Source organism: Biomphalaria glabrata, chromosome 14, assembly GCF_947242115.1.
Source record: "Biomphalaria glabrata chromosome 14, xgBioGlab47.1, whole genome shotgun sequence".
Classification (NCBI taxonomy): domain Eukaryota; kingdom Metazoa; phylum Mollusca; class Gastropoda; family Planorbidae; genus Biomphalaria; species Biomphalaria glabrata.
In genome coordinates this window covers 9,956,801-9,982,486 of record NC_074724.1, presented here as the reverse complement: position 1 = coordinate 9,982,486, position 25,686 = coordinate 9,956,801, and the positions used below count along the sequence as shown (strand labels likewise).

Genomic DNA, 25,686 nt, shown 5'->3' with positions numbered 1-25,686 from the left:
AGGAACATACATACATACATACATACATACATACATACATACATACATACATACATACATACATACATACACACATACACACATACATTTTTATAAATACATACACAAATGCGCCTTACTTTATGCTTTATATTATATACATTTCGATCACAAAAAATGTAACATTCTAGGATTAAATGTAGTAAAACCGGAGATTTTAATATGTCTTTATGTCTCATATAAAACTATTTCTAGTGGTTCCATAAGATGAAACATACCATTAGTTTTGCATTGTCTGTCGTCGAGTGTCACATTTGGATACAAAACATACACAACATAATAGTCTTTTTAAATTATATAAATAAAATACGTTCGACAAATCCACTTACTGTTTGTAACCTGTAAAAAAAAAGAAAAAAATATATGTAATTTGTTTCACAAATCGCCCTAAATCAGCGGTTCTCAACCTTTTATGCTCGGCGACCCCTTTTTACAATCCCCCACTCTGCCGCGACCCCCCTCCACACACACACACACATACAGCAAAAGAAGAATAGACAATAACAATTCATATTTTCGATGGTCTTAGGCGACCCCAGGTTGAGAACCCCTACCCTAGATGAAAAAGATATGCTAATATTCACTAAAAATTATATTTAAAAATAAACTTACGACGCAAGAGTAAGATGGAAACAACAACAGCAGCAGCAAAAAAAGCTACTGACACTATGACAATTAAAACGTAATGCCACGATAACCAACCGCTCTTATTCTGATGACTACCTTTAGATAAATGAAGTTATAATAATAGTGATAATAACAATAAAAGTAATAATAATAGTAGTAATAACCATTATAATATATTATATATATATATAAATAATTACAAAATATGATAATAATACAGTTAGGTCTTTATGTCTAATAATTAATCACTGTTAATATCTGTATGTAAACATACGGCTTCTGTTTTTACCCTTAAACATTTATCTGTAAGGCCCAAAAGTATTATATTTTCGTGTCTCTAAAAATAATAAAAGCCCTGTTCGGATATATTATTCATTAACATTACAACTCAAAACTACCAAAAACACTAATCCTACTCACCAACACATTGAATAATGCTATATGTATCACTGTCTATTTATATATATATATATATATATATATATATATATATATATATATATATATATATATATATATATATATATACCTGAATATATTTATTTCTATCTTTAATATAACAAGATCACAAAGAGAGTTATTACATCTGGCTTGGATGCGACCCAGTCAGATCCCTATCGGATCTGAATACTTGCAAGGAACATAACTTACATAATCCTATGTATTCCCAACTAACCATATATCGCAACCACACCTCTTTACCGAACTCTGTTTAGAGCAGATTTCTTCGTCTGCTTCGAAGGCATGATTTTGTTTTGATTGACCAAAATAATAGAATTTCAAAGATTCATTTGAAGTCGTAAAACATGTAGTTATTTATTTTTTATGTTTTACATGTTACGACGGAGGATTGCAGCATGCAGGTAATGAACCCGGAACCATTAAAAAAGTCCGAACATTGGTCCAGTGCAAATACCTTACAACCAAGCAACCATTGAACCATCCTACTAGATCTACTAGCTAGATATTTATCTAGTCTAGAATTTTTCGATATTTTGGAAAGAAAATTAAAGATGGCTGACAGACTGACAGACAATCATCAATAAACTCCATTTAAGTAAGGGCTTGAGAGGCTGAACTCGTCTCTTGCAAAAGCCATGGACAGAAGCCCTGCTGTTTTATGTAGTGCATGCATCTCACCATACAAGTCGATAATTTTTGTTTTTTTTAGACCTGTCGAGACGGAGATCAGCAAGTCTGGGGGAGTCAAAAAATAAATCACGGTTTTTTCTTCTTTGCCGCAGCGAGGAACCGTGAGTCATAATTTGGCCTGGTCATAGCCGTTAAAAAGTGAGCATACAGAACAGTGGCCTGTCCTGCACTGTGCTATAGCTTGCTCAGGCCTGGTCTACCCCCATTAAGGTAAATAGTGGACAAGGGCGCCTCATGCACTACTAAATTTCACGGATTTTTGGGGGATTTGTTGCAGCACTCACACCACTTTTCTAGTGAAATATAGACTACTAAAATTGTCTTTTTAAATAGGAGAAAATTAACAAGATTTCATAAAACTTGATGCACCGAACTGTTATACCATTTCATTTACGGAAATCATTTCATATAACGCCAAAGGAAATAAATAATAAATTCCACTATATTACAAGGTCTAGTTAAAATATAAAAAAAACATTCTTACTAAAAAGATAAATTGATAGAGTTCTTATAGCGTTTCATTAGATAGAAATAAAATATATATATATATAATACGGCTTGTCTTCGAGTCCGAAGATTAACGAGCAATACAGTATTTCCCGTGGCTGCGCAGCTCCAGCTGTGACCTGCATATTTTGCCACCATTGCCCGCAGGTGGTCAATTTAGATTTTCTTTTCGTCCCCTGCGTTGGTCATCGGCAGCAGATTTTCTTTTGTTTTCAAATGTGTATCCCGCGGCCATCGTGAGTGACCTCCAGCTGTAGCGTTCCGACGCCGCATGCAGCCAGGTGCTCCCTTCTGTATCAGCCAACGAAAGTTGACGATTAAGCTGGTCTTTGAAGCGTTTCCGTGGAGCGCCTCTGTTACGTCTACCACCTTTTAGATTACCAAAAAAGACTGTCTTTGGCATACGTTCGTCTCGTATACGGCATACGTGCCCTGCCCAGCGTAGTTGTCGGACCATAAGAAGTCCCTCTATTCTATACTATAATATACTATATATATTTAGGCCTATATGTAAAGGGTAAAGCCAATATTTTAGTGAGTTTAAGAGTTTGTCCACTATGAGAATTAGATGTACCATTACCTTATACAGAGATTTTTTATACCATGCTTTGGTGTTAGGAAGTTTATTAAAATTAGTATTATAGTTAATTAGATTTAAACTATGTTTTAGCTAGAAAATTAAATGTTGTGTAAAATAGAAATACGACTTTATACTATTATTTAAAGTTAAAATGTTTTTAATAAGACATTCGGAACAATCGATTTTTGATATTTTGGCGTTTTAGTAAAAACCTTATTAGAAGAGAGATTTAAAACAGTTATCAATTATCAGCGGATCAATTTTGACGATAATTAATAAGAAAATTAAACTAATATAGGTCATTTTCTTTTGAAAAGAATATCAGGAACATTCTTTAACGATAAAAAGTCTTTTGAAATGTTATAGCAAAAAAAATTCAATGCAAAAAAGTTATTTTCGACAATCGTTTTTTTACTTTCTCATTTTAAAACCCTGAACAGCCTCTGGAAAAAGTCATTTGACATACATTTTGAAGTTGAAAATCTGGAATAATTTGATAACGATAATTACGATAATTAAACTACAGTGATGTTATGCCCAAAATTTTAAATGTAATGTAAGTGCAATATAAGTCAATTATGCTATCCATTTATATATATATATTATAGCTTTTATATAGCGCTACTTTCATGCTTATAGCAATCTCATTTGTGGACCAGTGGGGGGAGGGTGTATCTAGGAGTTTCTTTTCCGTGCGCTCGATAAACACAACTCTGCCCGAATCGGGAGTCGAACCTCGAGCCCCTTTCTAGGCAGCCAAGCCAAGTTCACTGTACTTGGCCTCTCGACCACGCTTCCATTCTTTTATGTCTAATATATGTATGTATCACATTTGTTTCAGCACCTAGCTTCAACTCTATGTTTAATATATGTATGTATCACATTTGTTTCAGCACCTAGCTTCAACTCTATGTCTAATATATGTATGTATCACATGTGTTTCAGCTTCTAGCTTCAACTCTATGTCTAATATATGTATGTATCACATTTGTTTCAGCACTTAGCTTCAACTCTATGTCTAATATATGTATGTATCACATTTGTTTCAGCACTTAGCTTCAACTCTATGTCTAATATATGTATGTATCACATTTGTTTCAGCACTTAGCTTCAACTCTATGTCTAATATATGTATGTATCACATTTGTTTCAGCACTTAGCTTCAACTCTATGTCTAATATATGTATGTATCACATTTGTTTCAGCACCTAGCTTCAACTCTATGTTTAATATATGTATGTATCACATTTGTTTCAGCACCTAGCTTCAACTCTATGTTTAATATATGTATGTATCACATTTGTTTCAGCACTTAGCTTCAACTCTATGTCTAATATATGTATGTATCACATTTGTTTCAGCACTTAGCTTCAACTCTATGTCTAATATATGTATGTATCACATTTGTTTCAGCACCTAGCTACAACTCTATGTCTAATATATGTATGTATCATCATGTGTTTCAGCACCTAGCTTCAACTCTATGTCTAATATATGTATGTATCACATTTGTTTCAGCACCTAGCTACAACTCTATGTCTAATATATGTATGTATCACATTTGTTTCAGCACCTAGCTTCAACTCTATGTTTAATATATGTATGTATCACATTTGTTTCAGCACCTAGCTTCAACTCTATGTTTAATATATGTATGTATCACATTTGTTTCAGCACTTAGCTTCAACTCTATGTCTAATATATGTATGTATCACATTTGTTTCAGCACTTAGCTTCAACTCTATGTCTAATATATGTATGTATCACATTTGTTTCAGCACCTAGCTACAACTCTATGTCTAATATATGTATGTATCATCATGTGTTTCAGCACCTAGCTTCAACTCTATGTCTAATATATGTATGTATCACATTTGTTTCAGCACCTAGCTACAACTCTATGTCTAATATATGTATGTATCACATTTGTTTCAGCACCTAGCTACAACTCTATGTCTAATATATGTATGTATCACATTTGTTTCAGCACCTAGCTACAACTCTATGTCTAATATATGAATGTATCACATTTGTTTCAGCACCTAGCTTCAACTCTATGTCTAATATATGTATGTATCATCATGTGTTTCAGCACCTAGCTTCAACTCTATGTCTAATATATGTATGTATCATCATGTGTTTCAGCACCTAGCTACAACTCTATGTCTAATATATGTATGTATCATTATGTGTTTCAGCACCTAGCTACAACTCTATGTCTAATATATGAATGTATCACATTTGTTTCAGCACCTAGCTTCAACTCTATGTCTAATATATGAATGTATCACATTTGTTTCAGCACCTAGCTTCAACTCTATGTCTAATATATGTATGTATCATCATGTGTTTCAGCACCTAGCTTCAACTCTATGTCTAATATATGTATGTATCATCATGTGTTTCAGCACCTAGCTACAACTCTATGTCTAATATATGAATGTATCACATTTGTTTCAGCACCTAGCTTCAACTCTATGTCTAATATATGTATGTATCATCATGTGTTTCAGCTTCTAGCTTCAACTCTATGTCTAATATATGTATGTATCACATTTGTTTCAGCACTTAGCTTCAACTCTATGTCTAATATATGTATGTATCACATTTGTTTCAGCACTTAGCTTCAACTCTATGTCTAATATATGTATGTATCACATTTGTTTCAGAACTTAGCTTCAACTCTATGTCTAATATATGTATGTATCACATTTGTTTCAGCACCTAGCTTCAACTCTATGTTTAATATATGTATGTATCATCATGTGTTTCAGCTTCTAGCTTCAACTCTATGTCTAATATATGTATGTATCACATTTGTTTCAGCACTTAGCTTCAACTCTATGTCTAATATATGTATGTATCACATTTCTTTCAGCACCTAGCTACAACTCTATGTCTAATATATGTATGTATCACATTTGTTTCAGCACCTAGCTACAACTCTATGTCTAATATATGAATGTATCACATTTGTTTCAGCACCTAGCTTCAACTCTATGTCTAATATATGTATGTATCATCATGTGTTTCAGCACCTAGCTTCAACTCTATGTCTAATATATGTATGTATCATCATGTGTTTCAGCATCTAGCTACAACTCTATGTCTAATATATGTATGTATCACATTTGTTTCAGCACCTAGCTACAACTCTATGTCTAATATATGAATGTATCACATTTGTTTCAGCACCTAGCTTCAACTCTATGTCTAATATATGTATGTATCATCATGTGTTTCAGCACCTAGCTTCAACTCTATGTCTAATATATGTATGTATCACATTTGTTTCAGCACTTAGCTTCAACTCTATGTCTAATATATGTATGTATCACATTTGTTTCAGCACCTAGCTACAACTCTATGTCTAATATATGAATGTATCACATTTGTTTTAGCACCTAGCTTCAACTCTATGTCTAATATATGAATGTATCACATTTGTTTCAGCACCTAGCTTCAACTCTATGTCTAATATATGTATGTATCATCATGTGTTTCAGCACCTAGCTTCAACTCTATGTCTAATATATGTATGTATCATCATGTGTTTCAGCACCTAGCTACAACTCTATGTCTAATATATGTATGTATCACATTTGTTTCAGCACTTAGCTTCAACTCTATGTCTAATATATGTATGTATCACATTTGTTTCAGCACCTAGCTACAACTCTATGTCTAATATATGTATGTATCATCATGTGTTTCAGCACCTAGCTTGAACTCTATGTCTAATATATGTATGTATCACATTTGTTTCAGCACCTAGCTACAACTCTATGTCTAATATATGTATGTATCACATTTGTTTCAGCACCTAGCTACAACTCTATGTCTAATATATGTATGTATCACATTTGTTTCAGCACCTAGCTACAACTCTATGTCTAATATATGAATGTATCACATTTGTTTCAGCACCTAGCTTCAACTCTATGTCTAATATATGTATGTATCATCATGTGTTTCAGCACCTAGCTTCAACTCTATGTCTAATATATGTATGTATCATCATGTGTTTCAGCACCTAGCTACAACTCTATGTCTAATATATGTATGTATCACATTTGTTTCAGCACCTAGCTACAACTCTATGTCTAATATATGAATGTATCACATTTGTTTCAGCACCTAGCTTCAACTCTATGTCTAATATATGTATGTATCATCATGTGTTTTAGCACCTACCTTCAACTCTATGTCTAATATATGTATGTATCATCATGTGTTTCAGCACCTAGCTACAACTCTATGTCTAATATATGTATGTATCACATTTGTTTCAGCACCTAGCTTCAACTCTATATTTACGTTCACAGCTTGATTGCTAAGGCCCACTAAAGCTTCTATATGTTATGTGTTTATATTGTCCACTTGTCATTATGAGAGATACACAATTAGATAGAGCCATCGTTTGTCTAATACACGCGTAACGGCTGTCTTAGTCGGCTTTATCGAAGTTGTTAGTGAACGGATGCTACAAGGTGGGAGAGGGGCTAGCTAGGGCATGTGACATTTGACAACTGGGGTAGTAATTTGCATACGGGCAAATGACTCTAGATCAGAAGAATGTTTTTGTTTTGGACATTCCGATGGTATAGAGGTTAAGTTCGCTTAATGCGTTATCGCTAGGCGGTGGTGTCAAATCAAGAGTCACAGGTTCGAGCCTCGGTCGGCGCATTCCCTTATTTTCGTAGCATTTTAATTCACTACTTTCTCTCTTACAAACTTGGTCCCTGGTGCTGCTATCCATTTATGTCTAATATATGTATGTATCACATTTGTTTCACCTTCAACTCAATATTTAGTAATGGTTGACCTCTAGTCTAGCGCTGGACAACTAACTACACACTTACACTTACCAATCATATAACGTACAAAACAAAAGTGAATTTTTCTTTAAAGAATGATGTTAGATTTTACTACATCTTACAATTAGGACATTTATTTTCAATTTATAAAGCGAAAAGGTTTAATGAATCGTGTATGTTTTGCTTAATTGTTAATACTAAATACAATAAATTTTTTATACGATTGTGCTATTATAGACAGGTTACCTGTAGTTGTCATGGTACTGTTGTTTTCTGAAAAATAAATACATTTATCATTTTTTGATACACTTAATTATATACATATATATATATGTATATTAACTATAAAAAAGAAAGTAAAGCGTATGTATGTATGCATATATATATATATATATATATATATATATATATATATGTCTGTATGTGTGTATGTATGAGAGAACTTACCAATCCACATAATAAGGCATGTCTTCAAGTCCGAAGATTAGTGAGGAATACAGTATTTCCCGTGGCTGCGCAGCCCCAGCTGTGACCTCTTTTGCCACGTCCAGGGCAATCATAACTATTGTCCGCAGGTTTTCTTTTGGTCTCAAATGTGAATCCCGCGGCCTTCGTGAGTGACCTCCAGCTGTCTTGTTCCGACGCCGCATGCAGCCAGGTGCTCTCTTCTATGTCAGCCAAGCAAAGTTGACACCAAAGCTGGTCTTTGAAGCGTTTCCGTGGAGAGCCTCTGTTACGTTGACCATCTTTGAGCTCACCAAAAAAAGACTGCCTTTGGCATACGGTCGTCTTCCATACGGGATACATGAGAATACGGACCATAAGAAGTCCCTCTATACTGTCCATACCGACGTTTGCAAGTACATCGATGTTTGCAGTTCGGTCCTGCCACCGTATGTCCATGATGGAGCGCAAGCATCTTTGGTGAAAGCGTTCAAGAAGCCGTAGCTGTTTTTTATATAGTGTCCATGTCTCAGAGCCATATAGAAGGGTTGAGAGAACCAACGCCTGGTAGACATTGATTTTTGTAGGCAGGTGGAGCGATTTGTTCCGCCAAACTCTCGCCTGAAGGCGTCCAAAAGAGCTACTGGCACCTGGCCGGACGGTTATCAACTTCCCTTGAAAGTAAGGCGTCATTTGACACACTATACTACCTATATATGTGAAGTGTTCTACCACGTTAAGGAAATGCCCGTTTACTGTGATCCTTGGGGGCTAAGTATGTTTCATTGGGTGACTTCTGGAACATGATATCTGTTTTCCCGAGGTCTATAGATAGACCGAAAGAATAAATTCATTTACCGCCCCTACTCTATTCGCTATCTTCTTTGGCGTAATGCTGGGTCAAACGAGGCAGCGATTGCATGAAGGCAACTACATCAGGTTTTGTTCTGACGGTAATGTGTTCAATTTCTGACGTCTACTATCTCATACAAAAGCAAAGGAGATGGTCATAACGGAGCTTCTCTATGCCGATGATTGCGCCCTGCTAGCTAACGATGAACATGACCTCCAGAATGCGGTAATCGAATCCACATATAACGCATAAAACAGCTAATGAATTTTCCTCTAAAGAATGATGTTACATTTTACTACATCTTACAATTAGGACATTTATTTTCAATTTATAAAGAAAAAAGCTTTAATTAATCGTGAATGTTTTGCATAATGTTGATTACTAAATATGATAAATTGTGTATACAATTGTACTATTATAGACAGGTTACCTGTGGTTGACATGGTACTGTTGTTTTCTGAACTTTCATCTATTTCAAAAGAAATTATATTTTTATCATTTTATGACATATTTAGATATATATGTATGTATGTATGCATGGGCGTAGCCAGGATTTTTTTTCTGGGGGGGGGAAGGTTGGGGGGGGATTTTTTTTTCTTCCCCCCGACCCTCCCCCCCGCGAAATTTTGTTTTATATGTTTTTATGTGTGTGTGTGTGTGTACATAATCTTCATTACATTCTGACCCTTCATTCTTTCGGAAGACGTTTATTGTGCCCTAGAATAGGTTCTTCCATGAGTTAGTGGGAAAATTTTAGATTCCCTGCCATTATTAGTAATGGGGTCTTGTGAAGCGCTAGGAGCTACCCCAGCGCGGGGCTTCGCCCCGCCGCCAAGCACTATTTCTGGTATTGAAAGCCAACAAAATGCATTTTCTGAGGTATCTACACTGCATTTTCCTGCTATTAAAAAGTTTTATTTCAAAAACCTAATGTGTTATTCTTACTGACTTAGACCCTCCCTCACAGTCAAGCTGTTTCCATAAAAATTTGTCACTGGTATCGTCTGAAGCTTCTTCCCAACTGAATGAGTGGTCATGAATGAGTGGCGTCAAGTTGTACTAGGATATCATTGCTACTCTTCTTATGCGTAATTCATTTTGTCGGAGAACATGTCCCGCAAACCTCATGCGTCGCTCTCTAACAATCTTACTAAGGAGTCGACTCCCATTTCGGCATAGGATTTCCTTGATTTAGACCCGATCTCTATAACTGACACCTAAAATCTGTCTTAGCCATCTTTGTTGAGCAACATTTAGTGTTTTTCAATTTCGGCATTTGGTTCTACGTGACAATGGAGCCCTGTAAAATGTTTTACATGTTTCGGATGTTCCTTCAGAGTTGAAGATAGTTTACTTCCTAGTCCAAGCCTCCCGCAGGACGACGGAGGATGGGAGCGGGCAGGATTTGAACCCTCGACCATCGATAAATCCGAACGACAGTCCAGCGCACAAACCACACGACCAGGCAATCATCCTGCCACTGGTAAAAATGTGTAAACTCTCTTGAATACGCTCTTGGAATTAATTGACTGTAGTTTGCTTGAGATTTTATATCGAAAAGAGAAGTTTTATCGTAAAAATCATCTGTTGGGGGTTTTCCACCTCAAAATGCTCTGTAGGGGGATCTTAAACTCAAAACTATCTGGAGGGGTTTTAAACGTTTAAAAAAAGACATCTATAGAAGAGGGGTTTAAACTCAAAACCGCCGATTGGATTGGCTACGCTCAAATGATTTTAGTCTGTAATTTGCTTTTTTTATATTGAAGAGGTATTTTTAGCATCAAACCCCTCTGAATAGGGGTTTAAGCTCAAAACCCCTTTTGGCAACGCTCATAGCATTTTGAGTGCGTAATTTGCTTTTTTCTTACACTCAATGCTCATAGATTTTAGAGTGAGTAATTTGCTTTTATTTATATTAAAGAGGTACATTTTAGCTTCAAACTGCACTGGAGGGGAGTTTAAACTCAAAACCCCTTTGACTGCACTCATAACATTTTGAGTGTATAATTTGCTTTGTTTTTTATTATTAAAGAGGTATTTTTTACCTTCGAACACCGCTGACGTGGAATTTAAACTCAAAACTGAGTCAAAACCCATTTAGCTACGCTCATAACATTTTGAGTGCGTAATTAGTTTTTTTTATGTTGAAGAAGGGGTTTATCGTAAATTTTAGAGGGGGTTTTAAAATCAAAATCTTCCTTAACTGTGCTCTTGGAATTAGGAGATTTTTTTGTTTTATAGAAGAGGGGAAGTTAACTGCAAAAACCCCAGGTAGGGAATTTAAAACTCAGCACCCAATAGTACTTTTTGATATTCGGCAGGAGCCGGATATGACCCGATAGTAAAATTTGATATTTGGCCGGAGCCGGAGCCGAATTCCAGCATGACTGAAACAACATAAATTATATCCACAACACATCGCTGACTCAAAACACCTTTGTGTAGACAAAGTTGTATTGTATGTGGAAAGCAACCAACACTTGCAAATTTACCGTCACGAAAGCGTTTGGTGATGTTTGCTGCATTGTCACGTAGAACCAAATGACCGTTTTCACGAGAAATGTTCCAATTTTTAAGTGATATTTCGAATGCTGACAGCAAATTTGCAACCGTATGATGGCCATTAAATTTTTTGCAACCGTATGATGGCCATTACATTTTGTACAAAATAGCTGCTTCGGTCAAATGACTCATTCAAGCAATGGGCTGTCAAACCAAAATATGATTTGGTGGTATTATCAGCTGTCCAAGTGTCCGTTGAGAAAGCGATGTTTTTAGCATCAGATAGCATATCACCAAGCATTGAAGAAATATTGTCGTAGACATCTGGAATAACTCATTCTGTAAATTATTAGCGACTAGGTACAAAGTATCTTTTCTCCAGTACTTTTAAAAGTCCAATAAATCCAGGCTTCTTAACTACTTGATAAGGTTCCATGTCAGTTGCAATCATCTTTGACAAGGCCAAGTGAATGCGTTAAGCATTATTATCACTATTAATACCCCACAATTTAGCTTTGTCTCAGACCTCTTTAATCCCTAGCGTGGATGATTAATCATAGTGCTTGTTGAGAAGTCTTTAGCTTTGCCTGGTTTAACACATGACAGTACTATTTTATAAGAATTGCAAACTGCTTTAGAGTTGTCCATTGTTTTGACATTAAAGTTATTCCATATAAGTGATGACTTTTTATCAGCCCTTATCATTGCTATCAAATTTACTAAAGGCCCTTACAATCCTCTTTTATACCCGTGGCTTGTGTTACAAAATACTTGTAGGGGTGTGTCCTGTAGTTCAGCGCTCTAATTGACATTTCTTTTCAAGTAAACAAACTGAGTGTCATCATCTAGTGACCTCTATACAGTGTCAATAAGTCTTAACAATTTGCGTTAATCCATTCTGCGTTAAGAATGGTTATTGTCTATCAATAAATTAAGCATCATTGATTAAACGAATAAGAAGTTGGCGAGAGTGTTGAGTCTCTTGAATTGTCCCTTTAAACATATCTCTAATCAGTGTCTTATATGCTAATATACAAAGATCCTTTCTATTTGTATCAGATTAAAATTAGTTCCTAAATCACTTTAACGGACGAAATACTTAAAATAGATTGGATTCAGACGTTCAATTCACACCATATATAGATCCAGTCTCGATCTAAGTATATCCAATATGGCTGACAAAGCTAGACACTGGTAACGTTTTCGAATTTTCCTAGATGATAAATCCACTGGAACGAATGCTACTAAAAATCCAGCTGCAGTCAAGATAATTTGCACAGATGTAAGCTAGATTCAGTAGAAATACAATAAACGAATGTTAGTGCAGATCTTCTCCAGTGTACCTCGCCAAATATAGATATATCCAAAATCCAGAACACGAAGTTGACCGTAGATCAAAATGACGCCCAAGTTCGGATGGTGGTCGCCACTTCTGTTGATGGTCTGTTTTTTGATAGTTATAGATTCTAAATATTGATGTTGCATGCGAGTTCGTTGAAGACACAACAACAGATTGAATAAAGAAAATACTTAATAACTCGGGTTATAACTTCAAACAATTTCATGAATAAACAAAAGGGCACAGTCGTGTCGTCTTCTAAGGCGTCTTGTTCGTTCCTCTCTCTAATTCGTAATCCCACTTTTTAATTATCCGTCACGTCACTAAGGAAAAACCCGATTAAACACAACTTCTACGCGTCTTGTATCATTACACTACTATCCCATACAAAAACAAAGGAGATGGTCATAACGGAGCTTCTCTATGCCGATGATTGCGCCCTGCTAGCTCACAATGAACATGACCTCCAGTAAACGAATTTGCATACGCTGCCGCCTCTTACGGTCTATTTTCAAACATTAGAAAATCTAATTATCATTAATATTAAGCTCCGATTTTTAAGGAAAACAACTTCCTAACACCAAAGTATGGTTTGAAAATGTTTGAAAATCTATCCATAAGGCTATGGTACATCTAATTTTCATAACAGACTATCCATATATATACATATTTAGTCTAACTAGCCCATTAAATGAAATGCTAAAAGAACTCACTCGGTGCACCAATGTCTATGAACACTCGAGAAGCTGCTCGTATAGAAGGCATTTTTTAGTGTAACTAGGACGTGTGACGTAATGGATTTTTTTTCCCGTTGACGTCATATGGAGTTAATTCTTTTAATGAAATGCTGAAACATCTCACTCGGTGCACCAATGTCTATGAACACTCGACAGGCTGCTCGTATACAAGACATTTTTTAGTCTAACTAGGACGTGTGACGTAGTGAATTCTTTTCCTTTGATGTCATATAAAGTTAATTCTTTAAATGAAATGCTAAAAGAAATCACTCGGTGCACCAATGTCTATGAACCCTCGAGAAGCTGCTCGTACAGAGGACATGTTTTAGTCCAACTAGGACGTGTGACGTAATGGATTTTTTTCCTTTGACGTCATATGGAATAAATTATTTAAATGAAATGTTAAAATAACTCGGTATAGTAATGTTTATTAAACCTCGTAATGTGACTCGCTAGAGCTAGTTTTTTTTACACTAGATCTAGATTTTTTTTACACTAGAGCTAGAGTTTTAAAACTAGATTTATATTTAAGTTCTAATTAAAATCATTGTAGAATCTAGATCTAGAATTTCTTTGTCTAGTTTAGAATGTTTGTTGTTTTACATGTTTCGGATGTTCCTTCAGAGTTGTAGTCCAAACCTGCCTCAGGACGACGGGGATGGGAGCGGGAGGGTTTGAACCTGGGACCATCGATGCATCCAAACGACAGTCCAGCGCGCAAACCGCACTACCAGACAGCCATGATTCAGACTAGATCAAGATCTATAATTTTAATTTCTAGACTTAAAGTGTAGATTTTTATTTCTAAAGTCTAGACTGTCAATATGTCAATATTGCAATTGTTATAAAATACTAAAACTAATCTACTATTTTAACATTTAATATTGCAATTAGTCTATTAATTGATTATCTAGTGTCCTTTGATGTAAAGTTTTACCTTTTTTTCTACATAAATCTTATCTAAATTACATCTACATTATCCCAAATATATATTTTATATCTAGATCTAGTAGATATAGATATTGAGAGAGATAAATTAGAAGTTTAATTTAGGTAGATCTACATTTTCATTCTAGTTCCATTTAAATGAAAAGGCTCAATACCAAAATATTATCTAAAATCGCTTTTCTGACATATTATACATATCCGGTAGTTGTCATTCTGTAATGTGTAGGTATATTATCAATAGTAGGCTATTAGTTTGTAACCAGTTTGTCATTAAGTTAAGAGCAATGCCTGGTCGTGTGGTTAGCGCGCAGGACTGATTATCTCTACGGTCTCGGTTTCATAGCCTGCTTGATGCCATCCTCCGTCGACCAGGGGGAGATTTTACATTAAAAAAAACAAATTTTTATAACGCCAAATGAATCTTTAAAACATTATTACTTTTATCAATCAAAACAAAATCACGTCTTGAATATTCTTTGCGAATATGCGGATCCGACTGGGATTCGTCTCCCACGGGGGCCGCCTCTGAGTTTGTGTGGCAACACAAACTCTCTTTGTAATCTCGTGAAAAAAAGGTTCCTATACCTAGTGATGGATTGCCTTTTAACTACTAATAAATTAATAATAAACGTTAAAATACAAAAAAAGTAATAATTTTTTCCCCACATTGAAAAAGGTGCAGGTACGCCGTAACGGTGCGTACCATCACAAAAATAGCACTGATATAAATTAAATTCTAATATCAAGTCGTCACACCCCTATTCTTTAATGTCAAAAGCAATCATTAGCAGAAATGATAAAAAAGAGCGAGGATTAATCGTTTTTACTTTACTGCCCCTCCCCTCTCCAGACGAAAACATGATGTTTTAAAACAGAATAGTCAAATATGGCGACAAAGTTTATGTAATTTCACATGAATTTATCATAATGTTTTCAAGAAAGACTTTGCTTTGGAAAATTCAGAATTCATACGAAATTTTTCAGTATAAGAGTAACGATTTCAGGGAGTTCTGAACCCTAATATTCTTTTCCTTTTTCCAATCTTTAATAAATCTATACTTTTTCTAGTTAAAAAAATTTGGGACTAGAGCTCACAATTTATGTTTAAATCTTAACAAAGCTACAATAATGCCTATTAAACCAAATGTATCACTTACAAATCAGCTTTTTTTTTTAAATATTATTTTTCGAATAAGTTTTTTTTCGGCGACTATCCTTAAATCTTAATCTAAATATGTGTGGCATCTTCAAAATCGTTTTATTAGCAATGTAGTAAATACTTGATTTTTTTTTCAGAAAAAAAAAGAGAAATTAAATAAAACTTTATTATAACAAATTTTAAATTTCAACCATAAATTAATATAGAAAAACAAACAAACACAAAATTACTTACAAATTGTCGGAACAGTAATTGAATTGCTATGTTTAATGCAATTTCTATCTGTTAGTTTTAACTCCAAACTCATTATATGGTTGCTGAATATTCTTTTTGCTTTTATATTTAAGAAAACGTCAAAGTTACTTCCGTTAGGAATGCAGTAGAATGAAGAGTTCTTCTGCATTGTAGCACAGTCCTTAATGAAGAAAGCGTCCAACTGAATTAAAGAAAAGTAGATTTTATAAATAGCATTAAAATATTAAAGCTTTAAACTATGCAATGTGTATTTAGTTTTAAATTACAGTTCAACGACACTGTTACAGCTGTTATGTAATAGAGAAACATAGATTCTACATTTTCACCTAAATTTATCTTGTATTTATTTGTAATGGAAAATGTAAGATTATATAAGAATTGCTGAGTAGGAGTTATGGTAAGATAATTAATTACTTTTAGTTGTAGTACTAGAATGCTTATAAACTGTCAGCAGTTTAAATCATAAAAATTGAGTGTTTTGTATACTAGATACTTTCTAAGATGTTTAGAGAGTCTGCTAATGTCAGAAGAAGGCAGACAGTTGTGTAACAGATTAACAATCAGTCGTCACATTAAAAATAATAGGGCAATATAAGAAGCTGTATTTTGTTAGAGCTCTTTTATTTAATATATTGTAATAACTGAAGTGAGGCAACTCAACGAGGACATAGACGTTTATTTACATAGAGACATGACAAACACAAAGGGCATCTGCCTTGAGTACAGCATCTCCATATTGGCTCTCTACTTGGGCGGAAATCGTTAGTCCCTTATGTCAACATCCGACTTGTCTGGTCACTGATAGTGCGCACCTTCTTTCTGCACTATCTTGGATGGCGGTGCGCATTGCAAAGTCAGAACATTGCCCCCATCTTAGCACTTTTCGTCCCGAAAAGAAACACTGCAGCTGAGGTTTGACAGTTCAGTTGGAGGTCGATCTGTGGGAGCCACAGACGGCAGGGAGCCTGTTGCCCACGAAGCCATCTGCACAGTATTACGCGGCCGTCGCTTCCTCTTCTTCCAGTTGGCCAGTCTACGCTTGAGACGATGTCGTGGTCGCTGCTTTAACCTCATGACGATAGTCGCTGATGCCAGCGAGATGACACAGGGAGAGTTAGTGGAGGTCATGGTTGCCAGCCACGTAACACAAATGGAGGTTGTGGCGATCTTTGTAGATTCCAGGGTTGTTGTTCCAAGACGCTGAGTCAGCGGACCTTTTCCATGGATATCTCGTGACACAGTTGTAGGCCCACTGGTAGCCATGGTTTCAGGCACATAGTCTTTCTCAGCCTCATCTGTTTCAGGCACACAGTCTTTCTCAGCCTCATCTGTAAGGTGTGCCGATGAAGCATCCTTGTAATGTTCTTCCACCGCTACATCAGGTTTCGCTGGAATTAATTCACAACCGTTCAAGTCACTCTCTCTGATGTGGGCAGAAGTACACATTTCTGTCAAGTTCAGATCTTGTAGCAGGGTTTCTTGGCATGGGCACTGTCCCCGCATGGCGCCGCATATACAGTTCATGTCAATCGTCTGGATGCAGTTGCCAAGCATCGAGTTCTCTCTTATGCCGCTGCCAAAGTCAAATTCGTTGTTTCTGTCTCGGCCATTGTTGGGGCCAGTATTCACAATTTCACCCGACGTCTTCCAAGGCAAGGAATCAGAAACGGTCTTCAGGCTTTCATGGTTTGAATTCTCGTCTAAGGTACTGACAGATAAACAGAGGTCTTTAAGGTCCACAGCAGAAAGCTTGGACGCAGACCCAACATTGTCTTGATCTGTCCGGCTCATTGAGGTACTGGTAACAGGTGCAACAGGAACAAACACTTCAGGCACATAACAGACTTCTCTTGTTTCTTCATTTGTTTCTTTCCTTTCGATTTGAAACATACCGTTCAGATCGTCGCAGCAATCGTCGTCACGTTTCTCGCCTTGAAAGTCACCCGGACAGACTTGCCCACAACACAGTCACAGACGGCGCTCCAATCCCCAGCGCCTCCATCATCACTGTTTGTGCAGCCACAGTCCTGACCAGGCAACTGCTCCTTCCCTAACGAGTTTATTCCTCCTTTTGCTTGCGACACAATGTTATCACTTTGGTCTATTTGGCCTTCTACTGGCAACTCACTTTCATCTACTTTGTTCCACATCATGCTCCTCATCATATTCCTAATCATGTTCAATTGTTCCTTTAATGTATCCCCACAGTCTTGCTTCTTGCCCATTACATCAACAATTCCTGGCTCAATTTCAAATTGATAGGTCTCCAGATCTTCCTCTTCATCGATCAGAGCTTGCCGCAGACGAGCCGTGAGCGTTTCCCTGCTACCGACAGGTTTTAAACCTCGGTCTCGAAGCTCTTGTCTTAGCTCTTTAATTAAGAGCTGATGTAATAGCTTCAGCGATGCCATAGAGATCTAATCCTACCTCCTCTCGTTGAGTTGCCTATAAATCCCACTTCTGAGAACAATTGTAATAACTTAAGGGAGGCAACTGAACGAGGACATAAACGTTTATTTATATAGAGACATGACAAACACAAAGGGAATCTGCCTTGAGTACAGCATCTCCATATTGGCTCTCTACTTGGGCGGAAATCGTTAGTCCCTTATGTCAACATCCGACTTGTCTGGTCACTGATAGTGCGCACCTTCTTTCTGCACTATCTTGGATGGCGGTGCGCATTGCAAAGTCATAACAATATATATATATTATAGTATCACCAATGATAACCCATTAGTATTCCATTTGTAAATAATACTTCTCAATTTTTAGAAAGTTTATATTAACTATGTCATTGTATCTGGTAAAAATTTAAACAAGTTATTTCTCCATACCTACTATCAAATCAATCTGAAATTTAGCAAAATTATTAATATGCTGGAATATATATATATCAATAACAAACATTAACCAATTAGTCAAAAATTTAATTTACTGGTAATTAGTCATTCATATTTGAGTAAATTTAAAGTTGCTTCAATTTTATAGAAGTTTATTAAGTTTATATTTTTACGTAAATGAAAATTATATAACATCTACATTCTAGATTTAGAAGCTTAAGGATTCTAAATCAGAGGTTTAGGCTTAGTGTTGGATCTAAAAGTCCATATAAAGAACATAACTATAAATAGTCGCATATTACGTTTTGCCCGCTGGTCGAATTAAAAAATTATGCATTCAATCAAGCTGACGGTGCCATAGGTTCGATACAATTGTGTAAAACAGTGATTCCCAAAGTGGTCTATATAGACCCCCAGGGGTCTACGAAGACTTTCAAGTGGTCTACGAAAGTGAAAAAACAAATTGGGGGTCGGTGACATGTCCAAGGGGGTCTATAACAATAGATTTCATATAAGCAGGTCGTGACTTTAATTTTTACATCCCATTAATGTAATTCTTCACACTATATATAATTTGTAACTTAGTTAATCATTTGAATATTTATCCTGCTATTTAAACGAAAAATTGTTGTATTTAATTTCAATACTTATTAAAATAACTTAATTTTGTCTTCATGTAAATAATGTTTAACAAAAAGAATTGTAGACTGTTTAGCGTTGATTATATAAAATTGTTCATTCTTTCCTTGTCAACCAAACGGTTACCGATTGCCTTTTTTATGACGATATGAAACTAATTACGCTTGACGATCATCTGCGACAATATCACCCTGATAAAAAGATATAGATTTGAAAAACTTTTGAACATTCAAAGATAAAGTTCAGAATAGACCCACAAAATCTCTAATCAACATCATGTAGAGAAGATGGTGGTTTATGAGTCTTACAATATCTGTTCACTTATAGCAAAATAATGGTGTGGAGGTTGTGGTTAAGCGCTTGGCTTCCGTAATTGGGGTCCTGGGTTCGAATCTCTGTGAATTTTGAATTTCAGGATTTTCAGGGCTCCCCTGAGTCCATCCATCTCTAATGGGTACCTGAATTAGGTTAGTAAAAGTAAAGGCGGTTGGTCGTTGTTCTGCCCACATGAGACCCTGCTCGTTAACCGTTGGCAAAAGAAACAGATGACCATAACATCATCACAATGTCTGAAAGGGGAAATTTACTTATTTATGGCAAAACACCATAGGTAAAACATTGATTTTTATCACCCGTTGTAGTTTTAAAACCTGTTTTACACAAACCCACATCTGATATTATTAAAAGAATTTCTTTAAGCAACAATACAGTTCAAGGTTGCTTCGGTGGCATAAGTTATAGAATTAAAAGCTCATATGTAATTCTTTGCAAACTACATATATACGTTATAATAATACGTTTGGGCTCAGCAGCGTCACAGGTTCTGACAGGATGTAGTGGTGTGTGCTGCAAACTGCATTATGGTCGCCGGCTCCTTATTTTTCCTCAGGTTAACCCACAAAACCTTTCCCATGTTTGAGTTGCAAGACAGGAGAGTTTTGAATTCAGTTTTACTTCTGCTAGCTGGGTAGCCAGCAAAGACTAATGAGCCCTTCATGATCGAAGCTTACTGGTTTAGGCGACAGTCCCTCGCCTTCGCTCTTTCTCCCGATAGTGATAACATCTTCGCGCGGACTCAATATCTGAGCAACTCGTGAAACGTCACCAAATACACGAGAAACTGTTCTTTGCAAAAACTCTTACAATGAAACTTAAGGCCATTGTGTTTGGAGATTCCAGCAATACATATTGCTATTTTAATTTTATCAATGAAAAAGAGAGATCTCTAAAATCTCTATGTAGTTTTAAATTACTTTTACACTTTTCAACTCTCTACAGATAGAAATTAGGAGGCGTTTAGGCTGAACGGTAAAGTGCTTGGTTTCTGAACCGGGGGTCCCGAGTTTGAATCCTGTTTAAGACTTGGGTTTTTAATTTCGGGATCTTTTGGGCGCCTCTGAGGCCATCCAGCTCTAATGGGTACCAGATATTACTTGGGAAAAGTAAAGGCTGTTGGTCGTTGTGCTGGTCACATGACACCCTCGATAATCGTAGGCCACAGAAACAGATGACCTTTACATCATCTGCTCTGTAGACCACAAGGTCTAAGGGGAACTTTACTTTTGTACAGATAGAAATTAGTTTTAAAAAAAAAGTTGAATTTGAAAAATTTGAAAGTTAAGCAGGGGGTCTACCGATAACCGGAAAACATGGCAAGTGGTCTACGAGACAAAAAAGTTTGAGAACCACTGGTGTAAAAGATCAACGATCATTCGTCCGATTAAAAATCATGGGACTATATTAGCATCTGCACTTTCTTAATGCTCGAATTAAAACGGGTTCGATATTTTTCTTGTTGTTTCTACTTTATAATATTAATTAAAACAGTAAAGTAAAGTTCCCTTTTCAGACCTTCCGATCTAAAGGGCAGGATTTAGATAAACTGTTTTTTCCCCAAAGATTAACGAGCAGAGTGTCATCTGGCCAGTACTGAGTCCAACCGAGTTTACTTTCCCCAGCTAAAGTTGGGTTTTCATTAGAATTGGGTGGGTTCAGGGGCGCCCTAAGAAATCCCGATATTCAAAATTCCAGTGTTTACCGAAATTCGAACCCAGGATCCCAAGTTCAAAAATCAAGCGCTTAACTAGTCATGTACTGCACCCCGTTTAAATATATTCATTAATTTTGTTAAAAAATTGACCATTGTGTATTACACTAAACTTAAAATATAAATATAAATATACAAATAAGTATGTATAATAGATTGTTCCGGATGTTTATATATACACAGTGAGAGAAAATAAATCTTCCAGATGAACGAATCTCAATATTCAGGCTCTCTGTAAACTGCACCACACGACTTAATTAACTTGAGAACTCAAGGCTCCAAAGTAACGTAACAGTTTAATGTTCAATAAATTACAGCCAATACCGTACAATTGGCAACAACGTAACATAGACTGTACTAAAACTTTACGCTCCGACATATCAACTCTGTAACGCTGTATTAATTCTCCGCCTCTTCCTAGTCTTGCACTTGATTCTCTGTTCCAGACAGACTTCACCTAGACTGGTTCTTGACTCCGACTTCGACTCATACTAGTGAAGTTGCGATGTAACGTAAAGCGACTTCTTTCTGACTCCTTCGCTTTTATATAGGATCCCTGATGGCCTTCTAGAACGTCTCAGCTGACCATCGTAACTCGTCACGGTTGACCGCTCGACTAGCAGCACTACCACATTTGTGCCACCACCTGGTTTATTACAATAACGTTAATTAAATTTTTAGGATGTATCATAGTCTTGTGGAAAGATTTTCAAACCATACTTTGGTATTAGAATTTTTTTTCTTAAAAATCGGAACATAATATTAACGAAAATTATATTTTTTTTAACCGTTTAGCTAGAAAATCAAAAGTAGTGTAAGACAGAATTGCGATTTCACGTGAAAAGAGTGAAAATGGTTTAAAAAAAAATCCGGAGCACCTGATTTTTTTTAAATGAGAAGAAGATTATTTGTTTTATTTATTAAAAGAGGGATTTCAAACAGTTGTTTGTGTTAGTAAATTTTTTATGTACATTTCGGAAAATTCGGAACAATCTTTACCCCTAAAAAATATTAATTCAGCAAATGTTAAACAAATCTAAAAAGTGATTTTCAATTATCATCTCTAGTAAAATGTTTTTTTTTTAATCCTGAACAATCTATTGTCGATATTTTTGGAAAAAAAAAGTCATTTGACATAAATTTGATTAAAGTTGAAAATGTGGAACAATTTGATATCGATAATTAAACTATAGTATCTATAGGTGTAATATAAATCAATTTTGCGATTTCAAACAATCATTTGGCAATTGTTTTATTTTTTTTATAAAACAATATCCAAACAATGTTATAGTTAATGAAATATAAGTCAGTATAGAGATTTTCATTTGGCATTTATGTTATTTACGTTAAAAAACGGAACAAAACATTATTGGTTATGAATTTTTGCAACGTTTAAGCACAGAAAGGCAGACCCCCGAATGCGATGGATTGGTGATGTGGAAGCAGATCTGAAGCAGCTTGGGGTTAGGGGTGGAGACGAAAGGCCCAGGAGAGATCTGAATGGAAGGGTGTGTTGAAGCAGGCCAGAGCCCTCCATGGGCTGTAGCGCCACTTGGACGGATGGATAAGCACGGAAATGAAATGTAATATAAGTTAGAAGAAAAAAAAGAACATCCGTTGGCTGATTTTTTGTTTGTTTGTTTGTTATTGTTTTTTTTTTGTTGTTATTGTTTTTTTTGTTGTTGTGTTTTAACAAAAAAAACATCCTGAACAATATATTATATATATTTAAACTAATTGAGATATTTCGGAAGGATCAATTGATTTTGTCTACTTTGACATAATAAAGATATTTACCTCTTCTAGAGTTTCGTTTGTGTCTCCGTGTAGAATTTTACATATCGCTTGTATGGCATTGATGTCGTAAAGCTTGTCAATATAGATAGATCCATTGGTTTGCAGGTTCTCATTTTCTATGAGATAGTCTCTGTTTTCTTTAAGTGTTATGTTTCTTAAAGTAACAAAGATTTTTCTTTGTGTATCACATCCTAAAATAGAAACATTTTATAAATTAATTGTATGCAAATATCCTCGAATCCTGTCTTTTGCTTTTTGTCTGAAGCAAAACACAGAGACTAATTTAGAAGCACTGTTGTGTGTGGTGCCCCAACGGTTTAATTAAAAAAAAATAATTATATAATTTGCACTCGTTGAGAAGCTCAAAAGATATAAAGCGCCTGGCTCTGCTAATATTTCAGAGGAATCTAGGACAATATAATTATGCTTTTATTGTATTGTCTATTTCTATGGACACAATTGCCAGAAAATCATGATAAGATTTAAAGTTTAAAAACAGCTTACTTAAATTTAATTAAATTTTACAGCTTGTATCTAGTCAACACCATAATTTTTACGCTATATTTTTTTTTCAAACATAGGAACTGTTAGCCTAGTCGCTACAAGATTGTCCTGTAGTACTATTACACAATTTATTTTTATTTCTAAAAGCATCGGGAGGTTAAGGAGAAATACACTAAATGAAGTTTATTTAGCTTACAGCTGACGCCTTTCCTAGCCCCATATTACCGAGTAGTACTTTTGCAATCCCCCCCCCACACACACACACACCTGGCGCCAAGTTGCATACCCAACTTTTTTTTTCTTTTTGCTCAATCAGCTTTGTACATTAGTAAGAAGCAAGCAAAGTAAAAAAAAATAAACTGGGTCAGGTCGATCTGAAGTTCTATATAAATCCAAATCTGTGGCGAGTACATTAATCGTCCTAAAAATCAGGTTGTATTTTATTGCAGGAATGGCTTTGTTGAAGCGGTATTGAGATGTGTATTTTAAAAGAACGTTTTAAGTCAATCTATGTTGCAGAATATTTCTTGCTAACTATCCAGAAGACTCTACTACAAAGATGAAAAGACATCACATATTTGTTTCTTTATTAATACACAAATTTTGATTTCTTACTATAATAAAAAATACATTTATTCTTTAAAAAAAAAAAAAAAAAAAAAGCACACTCGTCCAACGTTTTTAAATTTTAATTTTGTCAGAACGTTACGCCACCTTTAATGGGGGGTTGAGGCGTCCACAGTTTGAGAGACGTTGCTGTAGATTTGTTAACAATAGAGAAACTAAATAATCTCTTTGTACAGTTTGATACAAATAAGAACAACTAAAGAAGTAAAGACATTCAATGACCATTTCTTTGTAACAAGTGCTTCATCTAAAAAGTATCGAAAATTATAAAGGTTATTAATGATAAAGCAAAAAAAAAACAAAAACGGTCCGTTTTACATTTTAAAAGTTTTATAAATAGAAACATTCAAATAATAATTATAAGAAAGAAAATTAAAAAAAGAAGATTACCTTCTGTGGATGTTGGCAAAATTAAAAGTATCACAATTACAGGTATGATGTTCCACATGCTTATATTAACCTGAAGGATAATGTAATGAGATTATAATTCATTTAAATCATATTTCTATATCAATTCATCACCTGCCATTTGAACCCCAGGTTTTTAATATACATTTATTTTTGTTCTCCGTAAGTAAATATTGGTGCTGCTAAGGCTTTGACTTTCAGCAATAATTTTATTTTATATGGGACTATTTTGTTTACACCGCATGTTAATATGTTTGACATAATTTTAAAGTTTTTATACTATTTCTCTCCTGTCTTTATTTTACAGTTTAGCGCTCAGAGAGAAATATTATAAAGAGAGAACGAAGACATCTAGGTCGAGAAAAAATTAAATGAAAGAGATACAGTGTTTGAGCGTTTGTTTGAAAATGATTGAAATTTACCAAATATGTAAATGTGTCGTGGAACTAGAAGACATTTTGGTAGAGATACGTTAAGAAAAATTTTTTAGATTATATTGCATAATTATATGAACTATTTGAAGTGTTTTCATTGATGGCGGAAGTGGACGATTTATTGTGACCTCTTTTATTTAATAAATAAATATTTCGTCTGCTATGATGTTTTTTTATTTTGAAGCTATACTTTAGGGTAATATTACACAGTGACTCTAGTAGACATACGCAACAACAAATTTGGTGTGAAGAAAAATATTTAACACAAAGAACATTCTAATAATACCAGAACCGTATATCTGTCACATTATTCCAATCAGTTTGTCCTGTGACTTCATCCCCTACCTATTCGGGCATTAAAATACTAAAAGAAACACTCATTCGAATAAAGACTTACATACTTGCAGTCAAATGGTAGGGGATGAAGT

At 35.2% G+C, this 25,686-nt stretch overlaps 1 protein-coding gene across 3 annotated transcripts in view; it reads right to left on the bottom strand.

Moving 5' to 3' along the window:
- Positions 1-349: 349 nt before the first annotated feature.
- LOC129922937 (uncharacterized) overlaps positions 350-25,686 on the bottom strand; it is a 27,693-nt gene continuing 2,356 nt past the window's right edge. For all 3 annotated transcript variants that reach the window (XM_056011210.1, XM_056011209.1, XM_056011211.1), the window contains 7 exons: positions 24,807-24,876; positions 23,286-23,476; positions 15,939-16,140; positions 9,450-9,488; positions 7,969-7,995; positions 652-762; positions 350-378 (listed from right to left, as the gene is read on the bottom strand). In XM_056011210.1, coding sequence (XP_055867185.1) covers positions 365-378; positions 652-762; positions 7,969-7,995; positions 9,450-9,488; positions 15,939-16,140; positions 23,286-23,476; positions 24,807-24,864 — 642 coding nt within the window. In that variant the 5' untranslated portion in view covers positions 24,865-24,876 and the 3' untranslated portion in view covers positions 350-364. The remainder of the gene's footprint in view (positions 379-651; positions 763-7,968; positions 7,996-9,449; positions 9,489-15,938; positions 16,141-23,285; positions 23,477-24,806; positions 24,877-25,686) is intronic.